This window comes from Rhipicephalus microplus, unplaced genomic scaffold (genome assembly GCF_043290135.1).
Source record: "Rhipicephalus microplus isolate Deutch F79 unplaced genomic scaffold, USDA_Rmic scaffold_90, whole genome shotgun sequence".
Lineage (NCBI taxonomy): Eukaryota > Metazoa > Arthropoda > Arachnida > Ixodida > Ixodidae > Rhipicephalus > Rhipicephalus microplus.
Window position 1 is genome coordinate 666744 of NW_027464662.1, and position 20571 is coordinate 687314.

Here is a 20571-nt window from a genome sequence, read left to right on the forward strand (position 1 = left end):
CCCAAACAACATTGCGTCTTCCTTTTTCCGTGACGGAGGGACGCCGGACGCGCTGAAACACGCATGCGTCAAAGCAACGCAGTGCGGCGCGCCTGTGAGTACATGGCAGGACCGGCGCCTGGCGTGGCAATGCCGGCGTGACGCGAGGAAATGAACGCCGGCGAGCAGTCGCACGGCGTCACGTCGAAATATATTGGCTCCTTGACTGTGGCATGTAGTCATGTTCTCACATGACACGCATCTCATGATTATCATGTGTGCGCCAGTCACATACCTTCGTCATTCATTGGCGTCACGTAATACCAAATTTGGCATATGTGAAGCTAGCGAAACGGCCGCGAAAGCACCATCAGTTTAGCATGTAGTCATGTTGTTACATGACACGCATGTAGTGATTATCATGTTTGGATGTGTCATCTATGTCATCCGTTCATGTACTGTAATACCAAATTCGGTATATGTGACACAAGCGAAACGGCCGCGAGCGCATCATGAGCGTGGCATGTAGTCATGTTGTTACAGGACACGCATGTCATCATTTATATGTTAGGGTCTGTCGCGTGTGTTCGCCATGGTATCATGCCATACCATACCAGTTTTACATTCGAAGTCGCGGAAGTTGGCTAAGAAATGCTTCGCATTTAAAGAACCATTGCAGCGGGACACGGGAAGAAACGCTTCGAGGGAGAAGCAGTTAGACGAGATCCATGATAAGCGTCAGAGAGAAACGGGCACAAAGTGAAGTTATCCGCCGGCATGAGCACCTACCGATCTTCAGCATGCAGAGCAACAAATCCACGCTTCAAGTTCCTGGCATGACTGTTGCTTTCACAGTTTTACTGTATTTTTAAGTTATTAAATCAGTCTTATCTTTCATTCGGCGAGCAGATGTTGTGAAGACGGTGAGCAGACGAAATGGCGCGAATGAATACATGTGGAGAGGCTAATCGTTCTTTCTATTTGCTGAGGAGCCCTGTAGCCTCCACTGTGCTGATGGGTGGTGCGCCAAGGCGTCTTGGATCGCCAGCGACACGAAGCAGACGCATCGTGAACCACGGTGCCGTATGGCCAATGTCTCGCATAATTTCGAATTTGGACCTGTGTGGCACCCCGTGCTTTGACGCAATGCAGCCTGCGTTTGACGTTCTTAAACTCTTCTGATCCTGTGAACACAAGAGAAGCCTACGCAACGAAGCTTGGGTACCCAGTGTCTTGGGCCCCCAATTCTCAAACTCTCTACTATCTGGGGTTTCAGGTCCCAAAACAAAGATTACGAAAGATGCCATAATGGAGGGCTCCAGAAATTTTGAGCATCTGGTGTTCTTTAATAGATCCACAACGTACTCGGCACATTTGTTGAGGATTTATTGTATAATTCGTAACTATGTATTTTTACTCAGCGCAATTGCATACCGAGAGGCTCTTGCTGAACTAGGTCGTTCGTCCCATAATTAGTTAACAAACGAGATTGCACACGTGTGACCTTTAGATTGCTGCAACGGCAGTGACATTTCGTAAATGAGTCACATTTCCGCTGCTAAGATGCTCCATGTTTCGATGACACTTGATTTCGAGCTAAACGTTCATTTTAGAGTCAATTTTTTACAGCCACCGCCCCTCCCCCTTCGGCCGCCCCTTCTAACCACGCGGGAGGCACTCTGAAGCGCAGTGCCCAGAGGCAGGTTTCACACCTGCAGCGCCAGTTGTCACGCGATAATAGAGAGCAATAGCAAGCTTCGACATGGGCCGGCTGAGCGGAGCCACCACAGCGACGGCACCACAAGGGCCCTAAATGTATCAACGGCGCTCACGGCACCTACCGCTGTTTGCGCTGGATGACCCCAGAAAACTAATAGCCGCCGCCCAAAGTTGCCGACACGCAGCCAATCTCTGCGATAGTGTGAAACTTTACCACCATTTTAGTCCTGGAAAAACCCCATGCTCTCGTTGACCGGTAATCTTGAAGTAAACATAACCTGCAAGTGAAACGGGTGAAAATCCCACGTGACATTCTCCGAGGAGGATGACGTCTTCGTAGTTTACATACCACAATACCTATTATAATGACATCATGACCTGTACGACATTCGCTTGTTCAAAAGTGGATAGCTGAGGCTCTTTGAGGTGCAAAAAGGGAGGAACAGTGCCTGTGTCAAATTGTATGCAGCAGGTTAATTCTACAAACAATTTAGTAAGCAACATACCTCGGCCAGGGCGAACTCGTAGTCATGCACATCTGTGGCCACAGCCGCAGCAGCAACGTCCTGCGCGCCCATCAGCGTCAGGCAGCGCCGTATGTAGGCGGCGTGCGCGGCCAGCAACGCGTCGTCGGCCGCGTGCAGCAAGGGTTCAGCCAGGTCGACGCTCAGCAAATTGGCGTGCGCGTCTCTAGGGTCCGGCTCGACGCGCAGCGACACGAATAAGGGCAGCGCATAGTCGACGCTGAGCCTCTGCAGCAAGAAGCGAGCGCGTGGCAGCCGCTCGCCCAACTCGTACGGCCACTCGCTCAGCGACAGGCTACGCATGAAAAGCGTCAGCGGCCGCAGCGCCTCCTGTTGGCGGCTATGCACGTCGTGGCAGCTGTAGAAGAGCCGCATCGCCGTCGTCTCGTCACTCAGCCGCTGCTCCAGCGGCCCCTTGCGGAGAGTCGCTGAAAAGCCACATCTATCTATCTATCTGTCTATCTGTCTATCTGTCTGTCTGTCTGTCTGTCTGTCTGTCTGTCTGTCTGTCTGTCTGTCTGTCTGTAAAGTTTCTCAGAAAAATGCCTAGAGGCATGGAGGAGAAAAACTTAGGAGAAGGCATGCTCAGCCGGCGCGCTACGTGAAAAGTGTGGAGGAAATGACATCATGGCGACCATATTCACTGGGCACAATGGCGGTGTTGCTATGGTTACGTGTTGCGTAGTGTAGCTGGTCTAGCAGTGAGCGGCCGCGGCTGCTGGTGGCATGTGTGCCTTCGCAAGTCTTGTGCTGAGCCAGGGCGAACAATATCCGTGTTCTGCGCCGCATTATTGGTTGCACAGTTTTGTCCTGGCAGTTACTGTACTTTTAGCAACGTTTACAAAACCTTTAGTCCACCATGGGGCCTGAGCAGTGCGTAGAACGAGCGCATATACATGTGTCGTGTGGCGGATGATGCGATGAAGCATTTGAAGTGTTCAGCGAAATTGCGTTGGGCACCATGACGAAGCGGAACGACGACGAACCCATTGCAGGTCAGTGACGGTTGGGCAGTGCTCCTGCTTGTGGCAACGGACGAAAGTGTTGTGCCCAGCAAGACTCAATGAGGACCATGTGCACGTACGTAGTTTCGTGTTCGGAATGTGTACAGTTTCATCTTGCATACGCGTAATAAAACACATTTTCTGTTCCGCTTGGTATACTCGCCCCCAGCATTGTAATCTCAACGTTCGATCGAGATGTCTGTACAGTTGCTGAATTAATGACGTGAAAACACTCGCCGTTGTCAGTGCATCTAGCGCGCGTTCCCCTGTACTTCCTTCGATGTCGGTGAGCTGTTACTCGGTGCTAATAGTCGGATGAAATGATTTCGCCTAAGGTGTCGCGCTGGCACAAAGTGCTGAGTTTCGTTTCATTAGTTTCGGATTATCACGGCACGTGCGCTGCGTAGACCACGTGCTTTCTTAGCCGGAGAGGGAGTCGTGCCTTCTGCTTTACATTCGGATGTGAACAAGAGTGGAGAATTTGCCCAGTCAGTATGGCTAACTTCCGGGTTCACAACGAGTGACGTCAGCGCCTCTCCTAGGTTTTTTTTCTTTCCTCCATGCCTAGAGGGAATTGTGGTGCCACTGTCGATGCGAATTTCTCTAGGGGCCCCGTTCGAGCACCGGGAATGACTGTATAAGTGCGTGCGAGGCTTGTGTTAACTGGCGTTGAGGGAGGCTTCAGCTCAAAAGTGAATACTTCTGCGTAAATAAAGCTTCTCTAAAACAAAACAATTATAAGCAGATCTTATCTACGCGTATTATATTCCAAAATGAAAGTCCACTCCACTTGATGACACTACCAAATGGCGAAAGAAACAGAACGACATAAAGTGACAAAGCAAACGCTAGCTTTGTCATCTGCCGGCCAAGTTTAGCGGCCGTTGGTTACTTCTAACGCGTCGTAAAATTTTACATCGACGCAGAAGGTTCTAGTGTTAAATAAAACACATTTCTATGCAATGACAATAAATAGTTTCTTACGTGTTGTGTTAGTAACAAGTCAACAATTTTAACGTGAAGCCAGACGGGCCTTCGAGATATACAAATCCGAGTCAAGTTTGAAGCTCACATATCCCGGCATTCCCTTGCATCCAGCAGCTCACTCGCGCCAAATTTCCCTCTATGTAACTTTGTTATCTATCTATCTATCTATCTATCTATCTATCTATCTATCTATCTATCTATCTATCTATCTATCTATTAATCTATCTATCGCCCCTTGCTTCACTTGCACACCTGCCAAGTTCGAAAATTCTGAATCGAGGAGATATCCGCAATCGGGTGGGGGGTGGGTGAAAAAAGGAAAAACAAATTCACAGCATACGCACGGAGTGAATTATGATGAGTGGGGCGAAGCGGCCTTCAGCCTGTCCGTCCATTCGTTCTTGCTTCCGTCCGTCCACGCGACCATCCGTGCGTTTGTTCGTGCGTCGATTCGTCCGCACGTCCTTCCATCCGTCCGTCCGCCTGCTAGTCTGTCTGGCCATCCGTTCGTGCGTCCGTCTGTGCGTCCGTCTGTGCGTCCATCTAGTGAACACTCCATGGATGGATGGATGGATGGATATGGCTGTACCCTTTAGATCGGGTGGTGGCTAGCGCCACCAAGCCGTAATATTTAATGAACCAAAAATTAGATTTATTTTTCCCCTAAATAGTGAGGTTGAGGATTCGTACTTTGCAGTGAAGGGTTTAATTTTCACTCGTGCCTTGACTTTAGCTACCAATCAGATAACCTCCTTTTAGTTATTTCTACCCGCTAAAAGTCTATTTTGCCCTCCCTGTCCCTAAACCCCAGTGCTTTGAAAAACTCTGCGCCATCATCCTAAACTATAGGGTGAAGCCCTTTGCAGAACATTATCAAGTGTTAGGCAGTTTCTTCTTCCTCTCCACACGCACTGCATACCGTGTCTACCCCTTTGTATTTGGCCGGATATGTCTTGGTTCGCAATACTCCCGTCCTGCCCTCAAACAGTAGAGAACTACCCCGAGTATTATTATAAATCCTTTCCTTGGCAATTTCCTGCTTAAAAAGTTCGATAGATCTCTAGGGCGGACTTCTTAATCATGCCAATTCTCCACATATCGGTCTCACCTTCCTTCAACTTTTTCTTAACCGATAATTCTTTTTGGCTTGGCCCCCTGCTGTTTTCCAAGTATTTACCAGTCAATTTCCTGGTTCGCCTCCTCCATTTTGTATCAACATTCTTCATGTACAAGTAGCTGAATACCATCCTAGCCCAACGCTCCTCCCCCATTTCTCTCAATCGCTTCTCAAATGTTATCTTGCTGCTAGCTTCCCTGCCCTCAAATGATGTCCATCCCATATCACCTTGTACTCCCTGATTTGGTATATTCCCGTGAGCTCCTAAGGCAAGCCTACTTATTCCACGTCTCTTAATTTCTAATCTTGCTTGAACTTCTAATCTCATGCACAAGACCACATTGCCGAACGTCAGAACCGGAACCATGACCCCTTTCCATATTCCTCTCACAACATCATACCTATTGTAATTCCACAGTGCCCTACTTTTCATCACTGCTGCATTCCTGTTACCTTTAGTCGTCACGTATATTTCGTGTTCCCTTAGGTACTCGGTCCCATTGCTCATCCATACGCCCAAATATTTGATTTATCTGTTTTCTCAAGCGTGATCGACTTCCTGTATTCTAAGCTCACTACCTTCATTGTCATTAAAAATCATGACTGCTGATTTTTCTATACTGAATCTGAAATCTAACCTATCTCCCTCATTACCGCATATGTCCACCAATCTCTGCGAATCTTCCTTCTTGTCGGCGATTAGCACTATATCATCTGCATACATCAATGCTGGTAGTGCCTGTTCAATGAGTTTTCCTTGTTTGACGAAAGAGAGGTTGAAGCCCAGTCCACTTCCCTCTAATTTGGCCTCTAATCCTTGTAGGTACACCATGAATAATAAGGGTGACAAGGGACCCCCCTGCCTAAGCCCCTGTTTTACCTCTGCAGGCTTGGATACCTGTTTTTGCCACTTTATAATTACCTTGTTACCTTTATAAATATCCTTTATAAAATTAGTGACTACATCTTCTACACCTAGTGTGTCCAGTATTCCCCACAATGCCTCTTGAACCACGCTATCGCACGCTCCCTTGATATCCAAAAATGCCAGCCACAGAGGCCTGTGTTCTTTTTCTGCTATTTCGATGCACTGCGTCAGTGAGAACAGATTGTCTTCCAACCTCCTGTGTTTCCGAAACCCACTCTGCAGTTCCCCCAGCACCCCCTCATCCTCTATCCATGCCTGCAGTCTTTCCTTTATAATCTGCATCGCCAGCCTGTAGACCACTGATGTCACTGTTATAGGACGGTAGTTGTTTATGTCAGCTTTGTCCCCCTTTCCTTTATAGATCATGCTCATCCTACTAAGTTTCCATCCATCAGGAACTTCTCCATCGATTATTGTTTTGCTCACTGCCTCTCTCAAAGCCTGCTTAGACTTTGGACCTAATGTCTTTATCAGCATAATTGGAATGCCATCTGGGCCTGTTGGTGTACTACTAGGAACCCTTTTCTCAGCCCTTTCGCACTCTTGTTGTGAAAATGGAGCCATTGCGCCACCTGATTCATCCTTGTCTATTGTGGTGCATAAAGTACTTCTTTGTTGAAATGTTTCTGTCACCCTTGTTCTTATATATTCAATAGCTTCGTCCCCTTCTAGCCTAGCACCTTCAGCAATAGTTATAAACCTCTGCTCTAGGCTCGTCCCATTTCTTAGGGAGTTTAGATGGTTCAAAAATTTCGCAGCTGCCTTTCTATCTTTTTATGTACTTCTGCCATCCATTGAGCTCCCTTTCTTCCAATCTTTTCATTGATCAGAAGGGATGCTTCCCTTCTAGAGCTTAGAAAGATTTCCCATTTTCTTTCAACATCATCTGTCGGTTAACCCCACCGCTTAGCATGCCTGTGTTCTCTAGAGGCTTCCTGACTATTTGCTATGGCTCTCTTAACTTCCTCATCCCACCAACTTTTGGGTTTGTGTCTTCTTTTCCGGGGTGACTTGTCATGTGCCTTAGCAAGCTCTAGCTCAAACAGTATAATTAGATTCGTGTATGTCCACACTGTTTTATTATCCCCAGTGATTACTTTCTCGATTTGTTTAGTGGCTATTTCAATTTGCCTTTCTAAATAGAAAATTTTCCTGTAGTTGCTCATCTTGTCTCCTTCCCACATTCACTGTTCTTCCAAAACTTAGCTTGATACGTTTGTGATCACTACCCAGACTTCTGGAGCCACCTTCATCTATGTGCATTCCCATAAGCTTATGATACATCCTATGTGACATCAGTGCGTAATCTATCGTCAACTGCAGCCTTCCTACCTCCCGTGTTATTTGCCCTTCACACTTCTCGGTACTGTTGCAAATGATCCAGTCAAGCCTTTCACACATATCCATGATCATTTTGTCTGTCGGGTCGGTATACCCATTTATATCTTCTATGTGTGCATTCATATCTTCTAGTATAATTATCTCGCACTCTCCTCCTAACTCCTCAATGTCATTTGATATACACTCTACCATTGCCTGGTTTTTCTCTCTGGCCTTTGCTCCCGTCCACAAGTACACAAAACCAAGGAGTGTCATTTGCCCTGCCACTTTCCCTTTTAGCCATAAATGTTCCTTGCACTCCTGCTTGACCCTTTGCCCGTCTGTACTTTCATGAATGAATGCCCCAATACCGCCCCCCTTTCTGGTGCCTTCTGTTCTGTTACAATATTCTCACACGTAGTCCGCATTGTTAGGAGGTTGTTTTATGTCCCTGAGATGTGTTTCTACAAAACCGTATACCATCGGCCTCTCCTCCCTTAGCTGTTCTTCTATCTCTTCCCACTACAGCCTGTTCCTACCACCCTGCATGTTAATACACCGGTGTCTATGTCTGAATTGGCTCGGCGCTCGTGGCTATGTCTATTTCTGCCCCAGGCTCTACCTATCTTAGATAGTGGTGCCACTTTGGAATCGTATCTGTCCGTACCACCTGTCAAAGAGTCTCCCTGGTTGTTTTGCTCGTTACTAGCTATCCTGAACCCTGAAGGGCCCGCTTGCCCCCCAAAAAAGCTACTGCGCGTCCTGCAAGTCGCCAACCCACCTCATGACCTAGCCGCCCATCGAAGTGAATTCTGTCTTGTTGAAAACCACCCCACCTATGCACCTCTCTGTTTATTTCCACCACCTCAAAGCCTTTCTCTCGACTCATCCGCCATATCTCTTGGTTTGCGTTTACAACCGCTCTTTGCAGGTTGCTGTCACGCACCGGTACCTCCTGTATCGTGCATATCGCTACCTGTACCTGAGGAGAAGTGGCGCACATGTGATCGACGCTTTTAACCAGTGTGGTTGCTTGTCCCGCTGTATCTTTATTTAAAACATCCTTTAAACCGCCTAAAATTATCACGAGGTTTCGTCTATCAGCTGTAGTTTTGAGCTTTGCGCTCGCTTGCCTCATGACTGCTTCCAGCTTGCGTGCTGGGAACGCCCCTACTGCAACCCTCTTTTCACCTCTTAACCTCTCTTTGATGGCTTCTGTGCATTGATTTAAATTCGAGTCCCCGGCGATTATCACATGCTGTGACTTTTCAGCTCGAGCGTCCTGCACCTGGGGGTTACTTGCACCTGTGACGCCGGCTGCTTTGTCCCCTCCCAGCCCCACCACTACTTCGATGAATCTGGGCCTTGCGATAATTTAACCGGCTGAACCTGTTTTTTTTTTTTTTTCCAAACTTGCTTGATCTTTCTTCTCGGCCGTTCTGCTTGACGGTTCTCTGCTGTTCTCTCCGTAGGCCGCTCCTCTGTTCATCTTGGCTAGTGCTTCTTCGGTGGACGTCAGCCTTTCACCCATAGCCCTCGTTTACTCTTGCGCTGTCGCCAACGCAGTCTCCAGCTCGGTGATTCTCATCAGCAGGTTACTCTGGATAACCATCACTTTCTCCATTTTTTCCTCGACCTCACATTGGCTACACTTTGCGTCAGCCTCTTCTACTTCCGCTTCTACACTTGGTTTCACTTTCAAACCATTTTGAACACTTTACAGTATTTTTAACCATGTCTTTCCGACACCAATTGTCTCTATGACTTGTCTCACTCGATAATTACAAAGCTCGAGCCCTGTCCTACGAAAAAGAGAAAGTCTAAGCTCTACTACAAAAATTTGCGTGTTCAATGTACGTGCAACTCCCCCGCGGGGTGGCAAAGAGAAAAAAAAAACCAAACACACACACACACGCACAAACTAATAAATACCTGGTGACTGACCCCCAAAAAAGCCGTACAATAAAATAAGTGCTACAGGAATTTTAACTGCTGCGTTATGATTATAAAGACAAGCTCAAAACATGCAAAACAACTTATCTGCGCAGTCAATCGGGAGCGCTCAAAAAAAAAAAAAAACGTCCATCCACCGTGACAGTCCGACCATGACTGAGTACCGCCATCTCGCAACCCCTGTGGCACATACTCACTCTAGAGCGGTTGTGTGTCAAGCGTGTCACGCCGACAAAGCGTTCATTGCTACGCCACAAAGTCGAAGCAATGAACACGATAGCAACAGATTGGAAAGTCACAATCAGAATGGAAAGCAGACTGAAACATGCCCTGCATTTCTCACGCACAAATGACGCACAAAACGTCTCACAGGTACAGAGGCACGCGAATAAGCGCCTCAATTGATACTTCGCTGCGTCTGAAAAGCCCGCGCTTTTCGCAAAGGCAAACTGCAATGATTTCAGTGGCCTTTTTGCGCCCGGTAACTACAACACAATCATTCCAGGTAAAGCCCGAGGCCAGCCAAGACGTACGATCTTCCCCTCCTCCCCACGGGAGATACGAACGTACAAGGAAGCGTTGCTCCCCTCCCCTATGCGTGAAAAAGAATGGACGAGGGATTAGAGCGCGCAACGCCGCGCGATGTGGTTACGCGCGCTCTATGCGCCATCTTGCTGATATTGATGAAAACAGGATAATCCTCCCCGATATGCGTGAGCAGCGGTAAGTGGTAGATATTAATAGCTTGTTGTTTGAACGGTAAAGGTTGCGCTCCTCTGTGGCTTCGCTCAACTTTGGGCTTCATTAAGAGATGGACATGGCTCTCTCCGTGCGAGGTACTTCGGCGGCCGCTGCTGGCGGCCGTGTCAGGTTTCCTTCTGCACCATTGGAATACCAGTTTTTATTGCCTCCATTGCTTTCAGGTGACACCATGGAATAGTTTGTGTTTCTGCACGGCGATTTGGCAAGAAGGCCTTACCGACTACAAGACTTTCGGCTTCCGTTAGAAGAAGTACGACTCATCAAGGTGATCAGTGGCTTTGAGCCTTCCAGATGAATCACATCTGGTTGGTGAAGCTGCGAAACAAGGCTGAAAAAGCTGCGTTACTTAAAACGGGTAGACTCCAAGTCAAGGGTGTCTTCTGTGCAATCATCGACCCTATTCCACAAGACGTCACCGGGAAAATCCAGTGGGTTGATCTTGCCGCCTCAAGTGAGAGCACTCGACAAGCATTGTGTGACTTTAGTGAAGCCCTAGAAGTTTCGAACAACTGTACCGTCACGGGCTTCGAACACGCCACATCAACGACGAGGGTTGTGCGACTAAAACTGAAGAAAGGAGTGGCCCCAGAAGACTTGCCGCATCTTTCAGGGGCGAAGCTCCATATAGCGGCACCCATTCGTCCCTCGTAGTAGTAGTAGTAGTATGTAACCAGTCTTACAGTTTGATTTCCAAGGTGGTGCCGGTGGGCCATTTCTTCTGTGCGTTGTTGAACAATAAAAAATTGGCAGCGTGCGCGTTAACTAAAAGCCGAATTCTCCTGTCTCTCATTCCCCCTTAGCAGCCATTGGCATGTACATTGAGCACTATCTGACAAGAAATGGTTGCTACGTTATACTCGCTGGGCGTAACCTCCTTTGTTTTACAAAGGTTTAGCGAGCGTTTTAGCGGTTTAGCGACCGCAGTGCCACGAATACAGTGAACTAGTATATACCATGAACTCGAGGTGGTTGAAGGTGGGAAGTAGACACGAAACGCAAGCTGTAAGAAAGTGTGCGTGTGCCTCCTCTTGTTCAGTCCTTGGAATGTCCGCTGGATGGCGGTGCTTCTATATGAGGTATATATGATGAAAAGATGCGAGATGATGGTACCTGAAGTGTAATAGGTGGACGAACGGACACACAGACAGATGCATGGACGGACGTAAGCAAGAACGAATGGACGGACGGATGCTTCGCCCCATTACATATCAGTCACTCCGTGGATATCCTGCCATTTTTTTAAGTTAGGAGGGGTGCCATCCTTCTTGTGGCCCTAGGTCGGGCTCCGCTCTGCCTAAGGTGTCACATGCAAGGTCATATACGACGAGACTGCCAGACTCCCCGCTGCGGTGTATTCCGAGCGTTTGGACATGAAAGTGAAGATTGCGTCAGGAGTTATTTCAGAGTAACGAAAATCACGCTGCAAACAGACGACGCCCAAGAGAATCTAATAGATGCTGAGGAGGCTGAAACGTTGGCCCCTGGCAGCAAGGCCATGGAAGGCGACGCAACGGTTCAGGCAACTGGAAGACAGACAGCCGACCTGCCAACGCAAGACGGCAAGGACTCAACGAAAGTAGCAGAGGAGTTAGCCGCGCCAGGTGGTCACCGGTACATTCAAGAAACGATCTAGGAAGACATGTGTACCAGTGATAGATCGGTGCACCAGAAGCAGTACAAAGCATACGAAAGCAACCGCGGGGCGCGGCAAGCGTACCCGAATGAAAAGCACGGAACACAACCTCAAACGCCCGTAGTGTCTGTGGCATCGCGTCACGGGAGCTAAGACTAAAAAATATGCCCTCTAAACCCGATCGGCGTCATCGTCGCCAGTTCGGCGACAGGATCGCGACGTGTAAGACACCGGTTTTCCCACTGCACAGTATACGAGACACGGTAAGCGCAGTATTGTAATTTTACCCTTGTCATCAACATGGCTAGCATGAATGCACCTTTACGCATTGGCACGCTGAATGTACGTGGTCTAGGAGCGCATCGCTAACAGTACCAGTTGAAGCGCTTGATGCAAGAAAAAGACCTTGACTTGTTCGCGGTCCAGGAGACTAAAGTTAGTACTGAGGACGCAACTGACGGCTTGGTGTCAGAATTTTCATTGAGGTACAATGCGTTTGTGAGCCATGCAGTGGGAGCATCAGCCGGATGTATTATTTTTATCAAGAACTCTTTTGCAATTGTAGTAAAAGAAGTGACAAGTTGTTTACAAGGGCGTTTCGTTTTGTGCGACTTTTACTAAGGGAATACGAAATTCAGAATCATCTGTGTATACGCATTTACAAATTTGAGACAGATGTTTGTTTTTCTGTGAATTGCAAGCGTACTTTTACTGTCGGAGACGTGTAATTTTGTTGGCCGATTTCAATTGTGTTCTCTCCCAAGAAATTATTACATATACTGCTAAATTGAGTGATGTAAGCGTTGATTCGCATAGAGATAGCCCTATTTAGCTCTTTTTCCATGACGTGGCTTTGTTTGTGAAGGGTGGTAGTCACCAACACTTCACACATTTTCAAGGCTCTAGTCACGCATGACTAGATCGAGCATATGTTTGTTCCGAGATTGTTCCTTTATACTAGAGATATGGCGTTTATGTTGTTTCCTTCAGTGATCATTGCTTAGTCTCCTTTGAGATAGGTCGGAAGTGCAAAAAAAAAGTTGTATGGGAAAGATGAAAACTGAATACTAAGATAATCACGCATAAATGGTTTGTTGATAACACAAAGAAGAAAATGCACATTTTTTTCAAAAACACAGAAAGGAGTGCAACAAAAGGATGGCAAATATTTAAGCAAAGGATAAAACTGATGGCAAAGGAGTGTAGTTGCCACATGCAGTATCAAGCTCAAAAGCACGAACGCGAGTTCTGGGTAGAGCTAAAGTATTTGGTTAAAATTGAAACAGAAAACCCGGGTTTATTTAAACATCAAGTGCAGGTTGTCAAAAAATTGAGTGTCTTGAACACGAGAAATATAAAGGAGCAATTATACGCGCAATAGCTGAGGAATACCTCGTGAGCTCGAACGTATGCCTTGTCAGATGAAAAGGCATACGTTCGAGCTCACCACATACTAGAGATCGAATTGAATTATAAAATATTGAGAGCACATAAATATAGCATGAAAGCTTTTGAAAGCTACTATCCAGAATTGTTTGCTTATCGTGACCCAAAGGAGCCAGATTTTGTAGACGACTTCTTGATAGACAGGCCGAAAGTTAATGATGGGGAAACAAGTCTATTAGAAATATCCACTAGTATAGAGAAAACTGAGAGGGCTATCGAAGATCTTGGCATGGGCAAGTCGCCCGGTACAGATGGCAGCAATGCTGCCTTTTACAAGGCGTTCAAGGAGGACATGGCCGCAGTATTGCAAGAGGTTTTTTCGCCATCTTTAGATCGAGTTACTCTGCCTCCATCGTTTAATCGTGCTCACACTATGCTGATTTCTAAAGAAAAAGAGCAACATGTTTTACGCAATACAGGCCAATCACGCTAACAAACGTGGTTTATAAGTTGTTCATGAAAGTGCTGGCTAGGAGATTGCAAGGAGTTTTACACAAGTTAGTCGGAGCGCATTAAACTTGCGGCGTCAAGCACAGGAGAATATTCACGAATAATGATGTCACCAGGAGCATTCTGGAGTTTTGTAACGCTGAACTTCTAAAAGTAGCCATATTACAAATTGATCTAGCCAAGGCTTTCGACATGGTTTCACACAATGTACTTTTCCCGCTAGCTGAGTACGTTGGTCTTGGTACGATCACAAGTAAAGGTATTAGATTGGCATATAAAAGTTCAACCACAAATTTAATTCTGAATGCAGAACTCTCACAGCGCACTCACTTTCCTCCATGCCCCAGGGGTGTCCTTTGTGTCCTTTAATTTTTGCTCTGTTTTTGGAACGACTATGTCAGAAAGTGATTTACCAACCAGGAATAAATTGTTTCAGGTTGCAGTCATGTGAAGTTCATACGCAGACGATAATGTTTTTTGTTGTTGTTGTGGACAGAGATAGTGTAACTTCGTTATTGGAAATCACTGAAAGTTTTGGTGACACGAGTGGAAGTTTAATGAACAAAGAAAAAAGCGTTGGTTTATAACATGGTAATTGGAACCTCAGGCCCAGTCTCTTTGGAAATATTTAGTGGCTCACGATACCTAGTCGTTACCTAGGGGTACCATTGGACAAGTATCAAGACAGTGAAGCGTTTTGGCTTAAAAATGCGGAGGAACTGCTCGCGCCCGTCGAAGGATGGGGTGGTCATGACTTATCAATTTTCTCTCGGACAGTTGTATGTAACGTGTTTCTGAGAACTGAGAAGGCAAGAAGTGAACGTTGGCTGCATACCATCCTCTTTATGCCCGTGGATCCTTCCGTCGGCCTTCGAATATTGAACAGGCAAGTTATCTCCACTGTTCTTGACGGAACAGCACAGAATGAAATCAAAGAGGTCCGGCTAAACACACGTAAGAACGTTTTAGCTGTTGATACAGCACAGGCAGACACGCTGGGGAAGCTTCGAATGATGACAGAGTTTGGAGATGTCAAAATACGAGCGGTCATACCGATGCCTGGGACCTGCACTACAGGTGTCGTTTACGACATTGAATTGGCAATCCCAAACATGGATCTGCCCATTCTGATAAAACCGGCGTACGAAAGAGTGGTCATTAAGCATGTAAGCCAACCCGGGAACAACCGCTGCATTACGATAGTCTTTAAGGGTGATTAGATCCCTACGCTCGTCAAGGTGGCCGTTTCTGGCATGTGGTACGGTATTTTGTCCTAAAGCCGCTTCAGTACCATAAGTGTTTCAAGATCGGCCATGTAAAGGGCGTCTTTGCAAACTCTACCGTATGCCCCCAGTGCGCGGAGTCACACATGGTAGACGCCTGTTGTGCAACAACTTATAAGTGCGCCAATTGTTGAGGTATCTATGAAGCCTCGTCTTAGGAATGCTCGAGAAATAATTCGGTATCCTAAAACAGATGGTCAGGGATCACTTCACTTATAGAGAAGCTTCGGAGAAAATCCGGTGTCGACGTCTCCACCAACGGAAGCGTTCCAGACATGGTGATGTTCATGCACCACTTAAGTCTACACTGCCATCAACATCTAGCAAAAAGACGGACAGCACAAGAATACCTCCACCAGTGACGCCTCTCTTCCATGAAGACTGGCCGGCGCTTGCGAACGCACGGCCTCTAGGCAGCCTTCCCGATCGCTGCTTCTAGTGAAAGCCAATGCTGCTGTTGACGAGTCTCAGACAGCAGATCGTCAAACTATTCCTATGCTGCGATCCATTGTGAGTGTCATCAGATGTCTTCTGACAAGCATTGATACGCCAACTGCTAGGAGCGGCCTACAAGTACGGGACGCGTTGAGCGCGGTCCTTGCAAGCCTCCAGTAAAACCATTGCCGACAATCACAAGTCTTTTCAACAAGATGTTAGAGAATCGCCGATTTTTCAGCGGAACGCAAGAGGTCTTAGATCTCGCATTTCCAATTTCTGTCAGTTCGCACATCTCTACCGATTCTTATGATTATGTGTGAACCGAAATTATCACACCCAATCAGACTATTCGGCTACGAGTCATTTTTCTCATCAAGTGACGTCAAAAATAGCAAGCTTGTATTTATTCGCCGAGAGATTACCTACGTCGTCCAGTCAGTGCAACCTCACGACGACAAGCAGTATCTGTGCTTGACTGTTAAAAAAGGAAAGGTGACATTCGCACTCCTGGGTTTGTATATATCTCCATCAAGTCGATTCGACGCCAACAAACTGGGCGGCATATTAAGGGCCCATCCAGGTCCGTGGGTTACCACCGGGGACTTCAATGCACATCATCCCTTCTGGGGATGCTCAAGGGTTAATTCAACAGGACGACGTCTAGCATCATTGGTTTCAAGCCATGGACTCGTCCTTTTGAGTGACGCAAGCTCTACGTTTCTGCGAGGCACCACATATAGCAGCTGCCTTGATTTGCCTTTTGCCTAACGCCGATTCGCTACACGGATAAAGGGGTTTTTGGACATTAAAACACACGGAAGCGACCCCATCCACACTTACTTGAAGATCAAAGGTATTTCGAACAGGTACTCATCTACCACGACGCAAAGAATAGACTGAACTATGTTCAAAACTCAACTTGAGGATGCTTATGAGGAAGGCCTCTCCCATGTTCTTCAGCAAGCTATTAAGGAAGCTGAACATGCGGCTATGCACACAATAATATGCTCTTCGAAGTACTCTGAATTTGACCTCGAGCTCGAGCCACTTCGTGCGATCCGCCATCGTGCCGAAAGAAGATACCGACGTACCAGTTCCACAGATTATCTACGAAAAGCCCGACGCATCCAAAAGAAAATATAACAGCGCCTCGGCAAAGTAGACACACAACGATGGAGAAAATTTTGTGCGTCGCTAGATGCTCATAAACCACTGTCTCAAGTATGGAGATCTGTGCGAGGCCTACGTTCTGTTCCAGAGCAGCGCTTTCCTTTCAAAGACCTTGCACTTTTCTATCACCGACATAAAATTGAGGTAGCAGAAGATTTCTGCGCTATGATTGTGGACCAGACAACGTAAACAAGCCTACACACAGTGAACCATATTCCTCACTCACGGGACGAACGCATGGATTTACCGTTTACATCACAGGAGCTTGATGCAGCGCTCGTCCTGTGTAACAGGTCGTCGTCGAGTGGCCCGGATGACATTTTTTAATAGATGCTCTTTCACCTTAGTGAACAGGCACGAGAAGCGCTTCTTAACATCTTCAACGAATTCTGGCAAGCTGGCGCCATTCCGCAAGATTGGAAGATTAGTTGCTTGGTACCACTTCTTAAGGCTGGCAAATCTTCTCTGGACAGTACCTCTTGCCGACCAATTGAACTTTCAAGTTGTGTTGGAAAGGTAATGGAAAGAATAATCTTGGCCAGACTTCAATGATACCTTGAATGCTACGAGATATATCGTAACACCATTGCTGGTTTTCGCCGTCACCGATGTTCCATCGACAATGTTATAGATCTCGTCACGCATGCCCAGCATCATAAAGCATGCAAACGATTATCTGTTGCCACGTTCCTCGATGTAAAAGGAGCATATGACAACGTTCTTCATGGCGCCATCATCGAAGCGATTGAGTCAATGGGCCTAGGTGGACAACTGCATTGTTGGACACGCAATTATTTACAAGGGCAGACCTTATTTGTGAACAGTGCCAATGGTCCAACCTCCCAACACTCCACGCATTGTGGAGTTCCGCAAGGTGGCGTCCTGAGTCCAACCCTTTTTAACATCGTCCTCATTGGTCTTGTGGAACGACTACCAAGAGTGGTCAAGCTATCTATGTACGCTGACGACATCTGCGTCTGGGGATCTGGCGTGACAACACCTCAGGTAAGCAGAAGGCTTCAGAAAGCTGTGACGCTGGTATCAGTGTACCTCAATGAACAGGGTCTGAAAAGCTCGCCATAGAAATGCGCATTGATTGATTTTAGTCGAAAGCCAATGAGACCATACGCTATATCTATCGACGGCCAAGTCATACCATATGTCAGGACGCACAAATTTCTAGGCGTATTCATTGATAGAGACTTCTACTGGGGCCCACAGGTGGCCCACTTGAAGGAGAGGCTGACAGACATCTCTAACCTATTCAAGTATCTTGGAAGAAAGACCTGGAGGACTTCAGTACATGATATGATTCAATTGTACAAGACGCTTTTTCTCGGCTATTTGCAATACGGCTTGTCTGTGTAGACCAACACCTGCAGAACCAGCATTCGGACACTCGAAAGCATCCAGGCTATGACTATGCGAGTTTGTCTGGGGCTACCACGATGTTCATCAACAGCTGAAAGAATCGCGATCACAAATGACTACCCGCTCAAGACTCTTATTCTAATGGAAGTGCTCAGAGCACTCGTGAGGCATCTTACTCGCGCCCCTACCCATCATCTAGCCTCACTACCGGAAGACCAACCTCGTGCCTTATTTTGCCAGACAATCTTGTCGTATCGCTCACACATACCCACGGGATATGCCACTACGTCCAGAATTGCGACTCCCCCATGGTGTATGACTCATCTACATGTTGAACTCACGGTTTCAGGCATATAAAGCCTGGCTCTTGTCTCCAGCGCTAAAACAGCTTTCTCTTCTCTTCTTGTCCTAGAAGTACAGTGAGCATACCCATCTATATACTGACGCTTCAACAAAAGTGGATGGGTCTTCAGGGTCACTGATCTTTCCTGCAACAGCGACAGCGACAAAGATTCGGTTATCCCACAAGACGTCATCTACAGCTGCGGAACTTGCTGCTCTACGTAGCACAGTTAAAGTCATTAAACACTAAGAAGCCAAGAAATGGAGCGTGTTCACGGACTTTAAGGCAGCACTACAGTGTTTGGTATTCGCTTTATGCCGGGGACCTCACGAACAGCTAGTGCTGCAAATTAGAGAGCTGCTTCACCTCTTCTTCAACGAAGGACACAAAATCCCGTTGTCACTGCGACATATTGGGCAACGAACATACCGATGCAGCTGCTCGATCAGCACACGAAGATGGTAAAGAAGAATCTATATGCTTTTCAAGGACTGATGCTGCAATTAAAATCCAAAAAATCGCTAATGAAGAAGTAAAATCCCTGTGAAACGCTCAATGCTTACGGCACACGCGACTGCCTAGGCTGGACACGTCTCGTCGACATCGGCCTCCGTCCGGACTCTTTCATCTTGAGACAACGGTGCTTTGCCGACTGCGCTTTCACCAAGGTTTTCGGCTTTCGAATCGGCATGGAAGACAGTGCTGTGTGCGGTCATTGCGGCAGCGATGAAGCGATAGAGCACGTTCTCTGTCACTGCCCTCGTTATAGCGGGCAAAGACGGCAGCTAAGCTGCTGCGTTCGCTCAACTTGACAAAGACCTTTGTCAGAAGAATCATTGCTTGAAAGGCGACATGATCTGTCTTCGCACAGAAAATCAGTGAAGGACTTATGGAACTTTTTGCGCGGTAGTAGCCTATTGTATATGCTATAGCACCTCAGCTCATTTTTTTTTTCATTTTCGCGCGTCTATTTTGCTCTTCGCTTTCTTTCCCATCTTTCTTCTCCATTCTACCTTCCCTAAGTGCGGGGTAGCAAACCGGATGCTACAATTTCTGGTTAACCCTCCTGCCTTTCCCTCATTTTATTCTCTCTCTTGTTTCAAAATATCAATAACCTTACTGTGCTGTCGCACAGACTTCGCCTGTCAGCTAGAGCGTCGAACTGGTCACGCAATCAACAGACCAGCGCTTCCGGCATCGTGAAACCATTGACGTACAGCGTTTAAGGCCACATTACGATCCACTTGTATAGGTGTGCATCAGCTTCAGCCTGTCGTCCTACTTGTAAACATGCGATCATTTTCACCTACAGCATCTTTGCTTTACTTCTTTATATTTTACATCATTAACAAGCGCATATAAACTCAGTTCAAACTCTGCACTCGTCTCCTGTCTTCATCTTGCTGCATTCACGAGGGTATATATAGTGTGCCTTGACGTCACCATGTCTGGGTACCTGCTGGTTGAGATGCCATGTGTACTATTATTACTCGAACGCACGGAGCAAGAAACTGTGGCATCAGAATAGTGTCGGGGCCCCACTCGTTCCGTTGTGTTCAGCGTTGTAACAGGCTGTCGAACAAAATAAAGCACGGGCAGCACAAAAAAGCACGGGGACCGAACAATTACGTCCTCCTCTCCACTGACCCTCTCTAATGAGACAAAAAGCCACGCTGACCGCCATGCCTGAGTACCCATTGCCGAGAACCTGTCTGTGGCGTGACGTGCACTCTATGGATGTGTACCAACTCGCCCAAGTCGAGGTATTATTGGATGGGAAATGAGAAAGGTGTAGCCGAAGAAGACGACAGAAGGGATATTACCAAAAATCTTCTTGGTGACCTCATCTCGGACGAAGTGGTGAACTGAATAGTGGCCCATGTCATCAGGTATCGGGTATCGGCTGGACCACAGGCTGCACGCATACTCGTAGAAGTTCTTGCATGGGTCCCGGTTCAGGTTGAGAGTGTCTTTGAGTTCGATGGCTGCGAGCAGAGAGGAAGCATTTGTACGGCAGCGAGGGATGACATGCAGCCTCACCTGCGTCCTTGCACAACTGCGCCTGGCAGTCGTAGTACTCGATGCCAACCTGCTTGAGCCGTTCAGCTGCGTGACATGACAAAACATGTGAGCGGCCGACAGAG

The 20571-nt window shown here is 47.1% G+C and overlaps 1 protein-coding gene across 1 annotated transcript in view; it reads right to left on the reverse strand.

Annotated features, from left to right (window-relative positions):
• Positions 1-20571, reverse strand: part of LOC119184197 (neprilysin-1-like) — a 312286-nt gene that overhangs the window by 270414 nt on the left and 21301 nt on the right. The window contains exons 5-7 of the mRNA XM_075885224.1: positions 20468-20533; positions 20251-20412; positions 2205-2650 (exon numbers count right to left, since the gene is read on the reverse strand). Of these exons, the coding sequence (XP_075741339.1) occupies positions 2205-2650; positions 20251-20308 (504 nt within the window). The 5' untranslated portion in view covers positions 20309-20412; positions 20468-20533. The remainder of the gene's footprint in view (positions 1-2204; positions 2651-20250; positions 20413-20467; positions 20534-20571) is intronic.